The sequence below is a fragment of the Scophthalmus maximus genome, chromosome 11 (assembly GCF_022379125.1).
Source record: "Scophthalmus maximus strain ysfricsl-2021 chromosome 11, ASM2237912v1, whole genome shotgun sequence".
Classification (NCBI taxonomy): Eukaryota; Metazoa; Chordata; class Actinopteri; order Pleuronectiformes; family Scophthalmidae; genus Scophthalmus; species Scophthalmus maximus.
The window spans coordinates 905,317-920,415 of NC_061525.1; the positions used below are offsets into that span (position 1 = coordinate 905,317).

General features: G+C 41.7%; 2 protein-coding genes across 2 annotated transcripts in view; both read left to right on the forward strand.

Moving 5' to 3' along the window:
- Positions 1-1,533: 1,533 nt before the first annotated feature.
- The window catches only part of nlk2 (nemo-like kinase, type 2), a 51,996-nt gene continuing 38,430 nt past the window's right edge, over positions 1,534-15,099 (forward strand). Inside the window, exon 1 of the mRNA XM_035622824.2 lies at positions 1,534-2,717. Coding sequence (XP_035478717.1) covers positions 2,278-2,717 — 440 coding nt within the window. The 5' untranslated portion in view covers positions 1,534-2,277. The remainder of the gene's footprint in view (positions 2,718-15,099) is intronic.
- Positions 8,589-14,615, forward strand: LOC118299263. Its single transcript, XM_035622842.2, has 8 exons — positions 8,589-11,580; positions 11,690-11,918; positions 12,030-12,297; positions 12,454-12,631; positions 13,001-13,077; positions 13,201-13,380; positions 13,743-14,247; positions 14,330-14,615. Exons 2-6 carry the CDS (start codon positions 11,761-11,763, stop codon positions 13,330-13,332), a joined length of 813 nt encoding a protein of 270 aa, XP_035478735.2. The 5' UTR covers positions 8,589-11,580; positions 11,690-11,760; the 3' UTR covers positions 13,333-13,380; positions 13,743-14,247; positions 14,330-14,615.

The following is a 15,099-nucleotide window of genomic DNA, read 5'->3' on the forward strand; positions in this document are numbered from 1 at the left end:
ATTTGCCACCCAATAGCACAATAACATTTTGAGGTTAAACAAAAAGGAATCATTGACTATGTTAATGTAGTCCTTTGGAAAAAAAACCACTAACAGATATATTTTTAGGAGAGCTAAAAGTGATGTTGCAAAATTACAACAGTGGGCCTTACAGGTATTGTTCATTGTTAAAGAGAGACAGAATAAAGGACAGCCATACTAACCACATATTATACATGGAAAGTGAACCTCAAATTACACTATGTGTCTGCTTGGCAAGTCGCAAGACAAGCATAAAAAAAGAAAAGATTATTAATATTGGGTAATTTTGCATGTACATATGGCAATGATTTTTTCAAAGCTTAACACAGGGGCTCCATTTGTTGTGCATGGGTTTGGGCTAATTTGGTTATCAGCAATAATTCCTAATTGTCAAAGAATTATTAATTATTAAAATCAATAAGGCTTATTAATTAATGTTAATAGCAACAGGACACCACCTGGAAACCAGGACCTATAACCAAATAGTCCATTAATTCTCAAAATTAAGGGTGTTCACTCAAAATGTTCACACACACACACACACACACACACACACACAAACACACACACACACACACACGCACACACACACACAGACTCTTGCTAGTTGTCTTTTCATATGAATGCTTGTTGTCTTTTAATATGATATGATTGGTAGCTTAGCATATGATAGACATTTGTTGATAAATGTAGTATTGATTGTACATTGATATTGCTAAAGTTAATAAATGCTTTCATATTTTGAAGATAAGTTGTTTTGTGTTATTTGCATAAACATTGTGATAACCAAATTAGTCCCTATTGATGCACAACACCAGATTGATTGATTTAACTTTAAAATGTACAACATTTTCTTCTGGGGGAGCCAGACCCCTGACCCCTGACCCCCGTACAGGGTCTGACGTCCACCCACCATAGTCTCTCACAATCCTGTGGGAAACAATGATGGACTGTTAGCTTGAACAAAATGACAGATTTCTCTGAGTTTCAACGTTGTTGGAAACATTTGGTAATAATGTAAATACACAAGTCAGTCAAGAAATACATTTAGATAAATGTATGTTGTGGACATCACTAATATTTTCTTTTATTCACAGTAGAAATTTACAATGTAATACTTGATCATTTTCTGTGTCCGCACTTATCTTTTTCCACTTCAAGCACTGTAATGACAATGGGTAGATTATCCTTGGGAGAGTGTTGCACTGCAAATGATTCGGCGCCTGCCAAGATTTAAAATCAAAGTGTTGGAAACATGAGTTAACAGTTATTTATTTGTTTGTTGTCATGAATGTGTCTAATGAAACACTTCATTTGGCTGAGGAAGTGACATCCTGCTGTGTTTATCCCTGAACATATTTGAGATCTATGACTGGATGTGCGCATCACTCATGTCATTGGCTGGAGGAGCAGCAGGCTCCAGCCACTGGCTGCGCGCGCTGACACTCAGGGAGATTTCTGTGACGTCAGGGCGGTGCAGCAGGTGATTGGCTGTTGGTAGTGTACAATCTCCCAGTTCCTTCACCATGTTGGCTCTTCGGCTCGTGTCAGCTGCTGGATGTGCGACACTCCGGTCATGTCAGGGCAGGCGAAGCGGCGCGGGTGCGTGGTGGTCGAACTGGGCGGGTTCCTGTTCCGTCGCTGACAGCAGAGTTCACCGGCGCGGAGCTTTCAGGTCCATCACCACTGTCTTCTTCACGTCCTGGCACCCGCGTCGAAAGGATTGAACTTTGTTCGCGCGTCGTTCCTCCTCCTCCTGCTCGGATCAGCTGATGCTCCGAGGCCTGGTGTGTGTCTCCGGCTCGGTGCATTTCCTGGTTCTCGGCTCGGTGGATCGGTGTGATAACATGTGAGTGGAGCGGACGGCCGAGGCCTGGGTCTGCCTGCTGTCTGTGGCCTGGACCCCTCTGTCCGGAGGAGCTGTCACTTGGACCGGAGCACTGCTGCCTCCCATGTGACGGGGTTTCGATCACAGAGTGCTGTCAGGAGAGGAGGGGTCAATTTGACAACACAGGTGTTTCATGTTCATGGATTCAGGGGCTGAAGGTGTTCCAGGCAGAACATTCATGTTGGGCAGATGGGAATTATGAATATTGTGATTATGATAAAGAGCCACACACTTGTGGTTCATCTTCTTTCAAATAAGTAGCAGCGGGCACTGAATTGTTCAGAACTCAGGATCTGTTTCTACATGTGGTCGAGAAGTTTCCTGGTGTCCCTCAACGTCCCTTTCAGGAGGTACTTCAGCATCAGTGAATGGCTCTTTGCGCCACTGCGACTATAAATGTTATAAAAATGATGGCCGCTTACAATGGTGGCTCTTCAGCCGTGGCTGCCCATCACCCGCACCACCACCAGCAGCTCCAGCACCTTCCGCCCCCCCACATGCACCACCATCATCACCTGCAGCACCCGGGATCCGCTGCCGCCGTGCACACGGTCCAGCAGCACACGTCCACGGCTGCTGTCGCTGCGGCTGTGATGCTCAACTCCAGTCAGCAGCAGCCCTACTTCCCCTCTCCTGCACCCGGACAAGCGCCTGGACCGGCGGCTCCTGCCCAGGTCCAAGCCACCGCTGTGGTCAAAGCCCATCATCATCATCACCAGCAGCAGCAGCAACATGCACATCACCTGCAACAGCAGCTGGACATGGAGCCTGACAGACCCATCGGCTATGGGGCGTTTGGGGTGGTCTGGTGAGTGCACTACTAACCCCAGCAGACCAGATCAGTGTTGTACAGGTTTCATCCATGAATTCATAGGCTATATAGTTTTCGTGTAGCTTTTGACAGTAAAAATAATGTTTGCCTAGTGACCCAGAATATAGACTTAGAACTGCTGCGTTACTTTGTTATAAAGTAATTGAGCATGATTGACATCAGTGAAAAATGAACACACTGGAGATGTGTACTGTGATGACCAAATTAAAGTAACTTTCAGATCTCTGCACCTTTAACTTTTTCATTAAAGAAAACTACTAATCTGTTCATACACAATAACCCTGCTGCCTGTTGATTATAATGGTGCACTGTAATGTAAACATAATGTGTGGTTTGAGACAGACCCGGTTCTAGACAGCTTTATTGGGGGTGGTTTCTCATTATATATATTATCATATATCCAGTGCTATATGCATTACAGATATCTGCAACTTAATTATGACCATAATTTGTGTTTCAAATATCTGCAATTCGATTCTTACCAGCCATTGTTCAAGTTTAATTTGCCTCAATTCAAGATATCTTTAATTAAGTTTGAACTAGTCAGAGTGGCGTTGTAGATAACAGTTACATGAATTTCGACCAGTCACAAATGAATTATAGATATCTGTAACTGGGATTACCAAATACAATTCATCTGGAGCCGTAAAACCTATTTCGTCCTTAAAATGAAGATTACACAGCGTATAAAGTTTTATATATGGTTATACCATATATAAATCAACTATAATTGTTGCTTTTATGAAATTATAGAACAACAAAATGAAAACTGTTGACATTTTATTGCTGTTTTGAACTGTTATATTTCAATAAAGGAAAACAACAAACTCTTAAGAAGAGGAGATAAAAACCCACTGGCATGTGTAGGCCTACTTTGAAATAAAACAGAACTATGCGGGCCTATTTGAGTCTTATTTGTGGAAAATTAATAAAATAAAAAGTTTTGTTCTGTTATTTTTAATGAACAAGAACAGAATAATAATCTTCTTCTGTTTTTTTTTTCAACCATGTACAGCAATCAACTGTCCAGCTTGAAAATAAAACACAACTACATCATCTCAGGGTCTAAAATATATATGTTTTTGCAAAAATAATAATAACCTATTAAATGATAGTGTTCTCACCTGTTTAATGTAATTTCTGTTTCTGAACATCACTGCAGAGCTTCTCTATATCAGGGCTGTAAGACGTGGCTTTAATCTTCACGCAGGACTGCAGGCTGTCATCTGTGAGGCGTGAGCGATATTTGGATTTAATGAAGTTCATAGTTGAGAAAACCTTTCCTTTTTGGATGTGGATCCAAAGATGGACAGGACTCCAAATGCATACCTTTTGTGTCGGGAATGGCATTCCATGTTTCATATACAAGTTTGTCTGGTTTGGGGAGGTTTTCAATGTTGCTCCATTTGTGCTCCAGAGCGAGAACGGCCTTATGACGGCCGACATCTTCAAGATCAGCTGTCAGGCTTATAAACTTGGACACCCATAAGTGTTCATCAGCTATATCGGCAAGTTCCATTTCGAGATCCTCGAATGCGGACATGTTCAGCAGGGGGTCGATGTCCAGTGGTGTGACAGGGAAGCATAATGTGTTTTTTTCCTTTCTGAACTCACTGAATCTTTCCCCAAATACAGTTTGTATTGCGATGATCGCACACTGTAAATACTCAATTTATTTGATTGTGCGCTTCTTTGAACTCCCTCAGGGAGGGGAAGTGAGAGAGCGTACCCCCCTGGAGACTTTAATCATCGTGTTAAAGTGACCTGTCATATCCACCATGAAGTGCAGCTTTTCCAGCCAATCTGGATATTCCAGTTCGGGATAGATGAGGCCGTTTTTCACGTGTTCCAGACACGCAGCAAAACGTTTCAGCACCTCTCGCCTGGACAGCCACCGGACTTTATGCAGCAGGAGATCAGAATATGCGCTGTCGCCTTCATCTGACAATGAACAGAATTTTCGGTGATTTAACCCCTTTGCCATTATTTTGTTGATGCAGTGAAACGTCAGCAGCTTTCGATCCAGCAACTTCTGAAGTAAAGTCACAAACCTCTTCTGTGCTCCTCTCATTATAGGTGCCCCATCAGTAAACACTGACACCATGTGGCTGGTGTTTATTTCTTTGGCTTTTAAACAATTCACCACAGCCTCACAAATGTCCTCCCCCCGTGTTTGGCCTTTTGGCGGTATCAACTCAATTATTTCTTCCTGAGGCCCATCAGAGTTCACATTCCTGCATAACAGGGCTGTCTGCTCAATTTGGTTTACATCACTTGACTCCTCACAGGCGATTGAGTATGCTGGAGCTGAATTAATGTGCTCAATTTGCTAAGTGGTGATGTTTGCTGCCATTTTAATGGTCTTTGACGGTCTTTGCAGAGAGAGGCATATCTCAAGTAGTTGAGTTCCGAGACTTGATCCACTTCTTGAAAGAATGTTTGCGCTGCTCAGCTTTCTGCAGCAGTTCTGAATTTGCTCTTTTAAGTTCATCTCCAGCTTGGTACTTTTAAGCAAATGCTGTGTGCTTGTTCTGGAAATGTCTTTCGACACTACATTTTTTGTTATTTGCTAATTTCTCTACACAAATCAAGCACACAGGTAAGCCAGCATCGTTGGCATTGAAAGCAAATGTATCCGTCCACGCAGATTTAAACTCTCTATGTTCCTCCGATACTTTTCTTTTTTTGGATTTATCAATAGCTTACCGGGGGTCGGAAACTCAAGATTAGCTACCTGCAGGCGGAAGGTATAGAGGCGACGGACTGTAGTCATGTATAAGTGGAGGAACTCCTGTTGTGAATGGGCAGTGCGTGGAGTATGTACGTAGTGTGTGTGTACATGCGTAGGGCGAGAAAAGCTACAGGGATCCCCTACAGAGGGACTGAAGAGCTGGAGGTTGCCGACCCCTGCTTTAAGAGATGTGCTACAGATTTTGAGGCTGGCTCCAGAAAGGAGCAAATCCCCATAGAGCCCCATGTTAAAATGCCCAACTTTACAGCAGTATATAACATGTTTACAGCCTGGAACAAAAAACGGTTTTGGTCCCAATGGCTAAAGCCCCCCTTCGCGACAGCTGTGGGGAGGTGAATATTTTTTATAACTCACCCATTTACATTATATTAAGGTTTGAAATTCTGCATAATTAGGGGCATGGAACCTTGACTGACAGGTGACGCCGCTGTTTGCTCGTTGCTCAGTGGCAGCTAGCAGCTGGCAGCTAATCCCGGTCAGTGAACCAGACTTCTCCACCGTGGTGTCGGAGCCTTGCTGAGAAAATTTCAAGCTACTACCAGATGAATAATTTGCCTGCTCTGCGGTCAATCGTCCCAACAGAGAAGTCCAGGAAGCTTGCGCTCCTGTTGTTTCGGTAAGTTAAATGATAGTGTTGTTCTGTGTTTGCAGTAATTAGCGGGTGTCGGTGTCTGCGCTCGGTAGCTGGCTCGTTAGCTTAGCTCGCTCAAGCGCTCATCAGCCAGCTAGCCTGGGGTTAGCCTCGAGCGAGACTCCAGCTCTGCTGACGAGGCGAGCGGGATCAACACGACACGACACCGACATGAGCCGGTTAACAGGCGTCTGCGTGTGGTTGGAAAATAGGGTCCACCACGTTAAATGTGCCTTACGAGCAATGCAATGTTAACGGAACATTAATGCAACTGTCAAGGTTTATTAAGGTGTTTGTAACAGAAGTGTTCATGTCACATATCAGCATTGTTTCAGAAGATACCGTGAACGTAGAGGATGCAGAGTGTTTTTGGTTGTGATGGAGTTTTTTTATTGCGCATGTACGGTAACTTAAAATGAAACATAAGAACACAAGAAGTTTGATTCATATTTTTTACTAAAACCGACACAATAGATAATTAGGATGCAGAAACAGACTTGTGATCGCATGTGACGTGGTTTGTCTGTGTAGTTTTTCCTCCAGATGGTCCAGACAGACTGGACCAGTGGAAGCTCAACATGAGGCAGAACTGAACTGACTCATCACTTCAGCACTGACCCCAGGTCCACATACGGTTTGTGAATAACTTAATGGTCACAATTTCCCCAAGTGAAACATGAGAGAAGAACATGATCCTACGGTGCCCGTACGCTTTGATAACAATTAAATATTCTATACAGACTGTACTGTACATTCACTGTGTTGGTAGAACACTGTTAAATCTAAAACTACATTCAAATACGGTTGAATATCTACAGAACACAAGCACACAAACCTCTTTATTTACAAACGTGTCTTACTATTTTTTATTTGTGTCTTGTCATTGTTGTTAGGGAGGGACCTGCCTGAAGGACTCCACTGTGCTGACCATGTTCTGTCTCCAACAGCAAAGAAGAAAAATGAATCACTCGGTTCTTCTTTATTGCTTACGGTTTTATCTGTAGTGTAGGAGTTATTTGTCAATTAATAGTCAGATTTGAATGTAAAATTTCACATATTCAGTCAGTCAAGACAAAAAGAGTTAAAATATAAACATAATTTATGAGCCAGAACCAGAAGTTATAGATTAAGTCTCAGATATATTTTTTATTGAAAGTACAAAACACAAAAAGGTGGAAAATAATAAAATTATAGAACATATTAATATACAGACTGGGCCTGTGCAAGCGGTAACAGCTGAGCTCAGAATGAGCCCAGAGCTGCAGGGAGGTGGGAGAAGGGGATACAGTGTGGGACTGTAGGGGAGGGGAAGAGCAGAGGTATTAAGTGTTGTAGCTATAGTTGGTATTTTTTTATCAACCATGGCGAACATAAAGATAAACTCAACATTGTCCATGAAAGTCAGGGATCTGTTTAGGCTTAACAAAGTGTGTCCTGAAGGCCAAATTCAATGGCAGTGACACTGCCAACTGTAGCAGTTACAGGTCCCCTTCACAAGGTGCTGGAGGTGAGTCTGCTGCAGGTCGTCTTCATGTTGACCAGCCTGATGCTACTGATCTCCCTCAGGTTGTCGTCACCACAGTGGATGATGAGGAAATCAGCTGCTGCTCTTCCTCACGGAGTGCAGAGTGGAAGAAGGCTTTTTTTTACCACAGTCCACCAGTCAAACACAGCACGCCAATGTTTGCAGCTCTCTGGACACCTCGACGGATAAACTCATCACCACGTCCACATTGTGACTGTAGGATGAAAATTAATAAATGTGAAGTCCACTTTAGAGTGTAGCTCACAGTTTTATGTTGACAACACTGTTATGTCACATCTGTAGGATAAAATGGGACTAAAGAGCTACATCTCAGAATATAGATGACAGTCTCTAATACTTTATTTTTAGACCGACTATATAACTGTAAAGTCAAGCACCCCCGACTGGTACTGGTTTGTTTTGTGCAGCTAGTGGAAGCATCACAGGTGAACTGAACAACCAATGTGCTGAAAGTAATAAACATCTTGTAACAAATATAAAGTGCCTTTCTTACAGTCATATTCAAAGTGATAATCTGGTACAGTAATGTCTATAGCAGTACAGGTAAGGAGGACTACCACAGACTTCTGTCAGTGTGAAAACTTGATCTGTGCACTGTTTACGACAGTGGTGTGGGGAATTATAGTTTTTCTGTTTTCTTGTTTGGTGTATGTTTATGTCCCTTAAGACCAAAATAAATAAGTAAACGACAATAATAACTAAGACTACAAGCCAGTGTTAATTAAACATTTACTGTATGCCAAGAACACTAACCATCAAACTTAACTTCTGTTTAGTTAATGTTTAATTGTTTTAATTTATTAGAATCAAAATATAGTGGTGCAAACTACCAATGATACAAATAATAAAAAAAGTAATTTTTAAGACATAATTTCAGTAACAAGTATTTATTTCAAATGTTGTTTTATAGTTCCAGTGTTACCACATGTAACGTTGGCTGGGACGACTGGTACCAGAGCTCACGTTACCGCAGTCAGTACCGACCCGATGCAGCATTTAGCCTAGCTTATTAGCTTAGCTCCTTAGCGTCAGCTAGCTGGGAAGCTTCGACATAGGTGGGCACGTTTCAGTGACCGGTCTGCATTCGGCCCACCTCTATGTCCATATTTGGATTAGCCGGGTAAAGGAGGAGTCTAGCCCTGGCAAGATGGCGATGGCTGAGTCGCTGCGGAACCACCCACTTTGGGCATCAAAACCGGCCAGCAGAAACCAATGGGTGATGTCACGGACGCTAAGTCCATGTTTATATACAGTCTATGGTCAATGTGTGGTGGTTTAAAATCACATTGAAGTGGTATATGTGTTTTATTTTGGCTATTTGGTTGTAATTTTGTTCGACGGCGTATCAATTATAAGTTCAGTGTTGCTCACCATAGTTGGATAACGTTGGCCAGAAAAAGAAATGCATAAACGAAAAATATTACATTACATTTAATTAGAAGATGCTTTTGTCCAATGCGACTTTAAATAAGAGCATTCAACCATGAAGATGTGCAAGAATTAAAAGTACATAAACATTTGTCCAATATGCAAAAACAGCTTCAAGTGCCCATTATAGTTTATGTTATTTATTTTTAGGGACATTTATGTATTTATGGTGACAAGATTGAAGCATATTGGACATGGCACATACTGAGCAAAAAATAGATTGTGCACGCTATGGGATGAGGGCAGACAAAGGCAGACAATACAGAGGGGAAAGAAAAGGTAAGGGAGACATTAGACATTGTTCTGACATCAATATATTTTGGCTCCTGAAAAAAATTAATTTGGCTCAATGTAAGATTGGAGTTTTAACTTGTCAAAAAAAACTTCTTATTGCTCACAATAAAAGTACCACTAGTCGAAATGACGTTGTTGATATCTGTTGTTGTTGTATGTTAATTTACATTTTTTAAATTAAGTCAAACTTGGCTAGCAAATGTTAAAACGGCATCGGCCTGCTAAATGTGTCGCTGCAGGTATGGATGTTTCCATACCTGGAAAACATGGAGGCATGCAAGTTGTCACTCCCAGCCCGGGCAGCGGGAGTGTATTTTGACTAGGGGGTGTGGTGGTCTTGAAATAAAGGGGACATATTATGCTAAAACCACTTTTTGAGCCTTTTTGCGCATATTTTGGGTATGTGGGGTGCCTGCCCACAAAATGTGAAAAAGAAACACAAAGTCGTTCTTTAGTGGATTGGCTTAACTCTTCAGACGGGCTCTGAATGAGCCAGTGACAACCTGGGCGTCCTGTTACGAAACATGAAGCTGCTCCTGGGGTAACCACGCCCCCAACCTGACAGTCTCCACCCCTGGACTCGGAGACACCGGAGCACAGAGACGCCATTGTTTCCTCTCTGCAAGCGACGGACGGAGCGCTAGCAAAATGCAGAAAAGAGTTAGTAACGTTTGCGGTGTTCTAGGATGTACTGACCAACATAGGTCTGTACATCAACTCCCAGCCTCAAGGGACACAAGAGCTAAGTGGACTTACTTCATATATTGTGCCAAACACTTTTCGTGGGACTGTTTTTCCAACCTGGGTCAGTACAACGCTGGACTGGCCGAAAGACTTCTTTTGAAAGATGGTGCCACTCCTACCATCCGTGGCGAAGCTACATAGGTGAGTAAATACTTTTTTAAGACCATGCGTGCCCTCTATGTGTGTGTGTGTGTGTGTGTTCGTGTGTGTTCGTTTAGTCGCGGTAGTCGCTAACACTCAGGTAAACTATACATGTGTTGTTAATATGGCCGGCTTTATTGGGCTTTAGCGGGGGCGACGCTGGCTTTGGCCACCAGGATTTGCTTCACGTCCTTGTATGCGTTGAGTTTTTGAAAAGTAAGATGTAAAGTCCGCATGTTCGCTTTGCTCCCTGTGTCTGTGACTTGTTCGTTTAGTCGCGGTAGCATAAGTTAGCCCTGTCCTCTGATGTAAACACTACGTGTGTCATTGAAGTTACAGGCTTTAGTTACTTGCCGTCGCCAGAGAAGCCACAGTAACGTTGACACTATGAGTGTTGGTTAAATGGCTGTAAGATTAACCTTAGACAAAGCATTTATTTTATCAGCACTCTTCAGGAACTTATTTTCTGGATAGCCTGCCAATAGCACCACAGCTAATGTAGTTAGCTACCTATGTGAGCTGTCAGTCAAAGTCCAGAGGCTCCGCCCCCAAAGTGTCAAAAACTTTCTCCGCGAGCATACAAACCGCTCCACGAGCAGCGGAGCTGCCTCTCGCGCGAGTGTAAGATGTGCACCATGAGCGCAGAAATAACCCTCGAGCAGCGCCCGATGGTTAATATATGCGCGTGTGAAATCACATACATCGCTCGTGAGTCATTTCTTTGTGTGCTGTATATATGACCCAATTCTGGCTCCATACTCTCCTCCAGCGGGCTGCGCTTCGTCAGACATGAACATGTATGATCACTACTGTCGCTGTGTGTGTGCAGCCCGGTCGGGTTGTTATTTGTATCGTGACCGGGTGAAGAAGGCGAGGGCTTGGCGGAACGTGAACGATGAGGTTGGATACTAGCTTTAGCCCCAGTTAGCACAATCACTTTTTGTAGCTTTGCCATCGGCACTCCAGTCTGCCTTTCTTTCATTCAACAACTTTCTTACTGATGCGCTTACATGAATATCATCATTTGTGTTACATCAGTCTAAGCATTTATTTTTGTCATGACATTTGCTTTATTTTACTCATGTTGTTGGCAACGATTATTGTCTGTCAGATGTATACAGTGTTTTATTTCTTTCTGAGATATTTGAAACTAACAAATGCATAATTATTATCGTTTTTGGTGTTTAGACAAGGAAATCTGGACAGACATCATGTGGCCTGCCAGACAGAACCCCCCCCTAGACCAACACAGTTGGTACACAGCTCTCCATCACAACTCTCCAACCCCACTTCAGAAGTAAAGGTTTGTTGACCTGAGTTTTATTATTTTCATTATTTGTGTGTCTGTATGTTGCAATTTTATTCATTTTTCAATTTTGCGTGGCAAATAAATTGTCATTTTTTAACCAAAGGAACGCAGAAGACAATATCCTGTGCCAGTGTCGGCACCTCAACTGTTGCCTTCTCCACGTCAAAACCATTTATGACATCAACACCGGTGAAGAGGCCACGCTTGGAATTGGAGGAGGAAGAGGACAATCCTTTAGAGGGCAGCTCATCCATGAAGATTCCTGATTCACAGGACTCTACGTATGACCCTGAAAACTCTTTCACAGCTTTGACTGTATCAGCAGATGTAACGTGAGTTAATCAATATTTAGCTCAAACATTTTTAAGATTCCTCCAATTATTTTAGCATAAGCTGTAATGAATTATATATTTGTTTGTTTCCAATTTTTATTGTTTGAATAGAATTGAATCTACCGACCCAGTTCATAAGACGTCAACTTACAATGTCTATGAAAGCTGCCTACTCGAGTTGTTTCGGATATATCGGTGGGTTTCAGAAGTACGTACGAGTAGAGTGGGCAAATTCGTCACCATAGAACAGAAGTGTCTGGAATGTATGTACCGAAAGAAGTGGAATAGCCAGCCTCTTCTTGGAAACAGTCCTGCTGGCAACCTCCAACTTTCTGCTGCCGTGTATGCCACTGGGGCATCCTTCTTTAAACTTGAAAAGGTAGGGGATAAGACTCAATCATATGTAAAGTAATAGACCACAGCATATCATGTTGCTTAATGTTATTTCAAATGTTGAGAGGAAATTTTATACCCCCAGGGATTAGAGAAAAAAAGAATAGCAAATTTCTTATACCGGATCTTGTTCTGACCTCAGATCTTCCGGGCAATGCGTCTAAAGATGTTTCAATATGACACCTTCAGAAGACATGCCCGGAATTACATAGAACCTGCGATCGTGCACAAATGGAAGAAAGCACAGGATGGAATATTGGAGCAGCTTAGTGAGCAGCAGAATGTCATCCTCGGTGGTGACCTCAGGGCTGACTCACCAGGTACGTAATTCAAACTATTTAATGATGTTTTTGTTTAGGGAAGTGGTCCATAAGACAACAGATCATGACAATGCATGTTAAAAATTCAACTTCTTTGCTATCTCGCTCCTACTGGTGCTTCTGGAGCAGAGCTGCAAAGTCTGTGTATGTTTCTGCGGGACCCCCACTGCAACTACTGTTATTATATTATTGTTATTAGAAATATTTTGGTCTAGACCTGCTCTCTGTAAGGTGTCTTGAGACAACTTCTTTTATGAATAGGCACTATATAAATAAATATATTATACACATCTAAATAAATATATATAAATAAATATATATATATATATATATATAAAATTATGTATAATTCCACATTTATTTGTGAAGGTCATTCTGCCAAGTTTGGGACGTACTCCATGATGGACCTGAAGAGCAACACCATCATTGATCTGCAGCTGGTTCAAGTGAGTGATAAAGATATATATTTAATTGAACTACACTATGTTTTAAGAAATTGTAAAACAGAAATTACATTAATGTTACTAAATATTGTAGGTTACATGTGCTTCATTTACTTTTATAATCAGATCAATGAAGTTGGTGAAAGTTATCATATGGAGAAGGAGGGTCTGAAGAGAAACCTTGCTCTCTTGGAGGCGCGTGGTGTGACTATGGACAGCATTGTCACATACCGTCACCCTCGATCCAGAAATTCCTGAAGGAGTCCAACATCACCCACTACTATGATGTGTGGCACATGGAGAAAGGTATTTTTTACTGTCTTCTGTGTGTCAGAGGGAAAATGCATCAGGAACATTTTGCATCTGTTGTATCTGTAGATGTGAACAGTCTATATCGATTGATGACACCAGTTTAGAGACAATATTTTTTAGAAGTTTTTGTCCAAACAATATTTTCTCCCATTATCATAATCAATGACGTGTTCCACAAGTTTAACACAGACTATTGTTTTCCTGACATTTTTGACCAAATTTAAACTGAAAATATAGATTTGGCAGTACAGTGAAAGCATGTGGTTATGACTGTATGAGTTAAAGCTAAATCGACCAGCGGGTAAATTTGAATTACATATGTACTGTATGAATTTTAATGATTTTCATTTTGTTAGTACTACCAAAGAAACTTATTGAGATCTCCCAGAACAAGGACTGTGAGAAACTGAAGAAGTGGCTTCGCAGTATAAAAAAATCACCTCTACTGGACAGCAGCCTCATCTTCATCAGGGCCAGAGAAAGTTGACCTCCCTCCTCAATCATGTGCAGGACATCAACAAACATGGAGACCCTGTATTCCCCCAGTGTTTACATCCACAACACACTTCAAGGGACAGGAGCAAATGGTTGACAGCAAGTGCATTAACAACTTTCCCCATAAATTCTAAGGCATGTAGTTTCTTTATTACTTTTTTGTAAAGACTTATTCATTATTTGTTTTTTTTCCAGTAACCCCTGCCTTCTGCAAACTGGAAAAGGCGATCACAAATAAGAGGATTCTGAAAGATGTAGAAAAGCTGAGTCCACACTATCAGACCTTATCTTTGGAGTCATTTCACAGTGTTATTCTGCGCTTTACACCTAAGCATGCGGTCTTCCCCTTTTTGGAATGTAATGCAGGTAAATAAGGCGCCATTGTCTCAACACATTTATACAAATGCACTGTCCATCATATTTCTAAAGTGTTATTTCTCCTCCCAAGTCTCTACTTGGCAGCCCTGCACTTCAACGAGAATGCTGGGCGTCCCCAAGCAAGAACATCAGCTGGTGAACCGCAATACAGGATATACTTCCCAAAGGCCAAGAAGGGAGAAGTCACAGCAAAACCAGTGAAAACTGCAGCAACCTTCCGTAAATTTTAAAAACCTTTATTGAATAATTTGATAAATTAAATATACAATGTGCAAACAGCCATTAAACATTGAGTGAAAAAGAAATAATAATAATAAAAAAGTAGCTGTTCTCTTTAAAAACATCTTTATAATGAATAAACCTGATTGAAAAGAAAAAGAAATGTGCAACAATGCAGCAGGGTCAGTGTGTTATTGAACTCTATCACAAACTATATATCTATATCTATATATATATATATACCACTCTTATGTACAACAGGTTATGTGGATGAGTTGATGGACCTCATCTTTGATGTCTTCAAAGATCCTGCCCCATTTGTGGATGAGGTGCTGAGAATCCCAATCCCACCGGCTCTGTCAACCCAGTTTGACAGACCAGAGAAGCAGGACGTGGTAGCCTCATTTGTGTCGAGGTTTAACCAAGCACAGGTCTGAACCCCACGTATCTTCCCTCTGCGTCCGGGAACTTTGTGCGTATGTGAAGCTCCACACAGTCAGGCAGTACCACATGGATTGTCCGGCCCAAAAAGCCTATATAGCCTCTATAACGGCTGAAAAACTGGACATATTTAGTCAAAGTTTATTTTTACATCAAAATGTTATTTGTTTATATAACAAA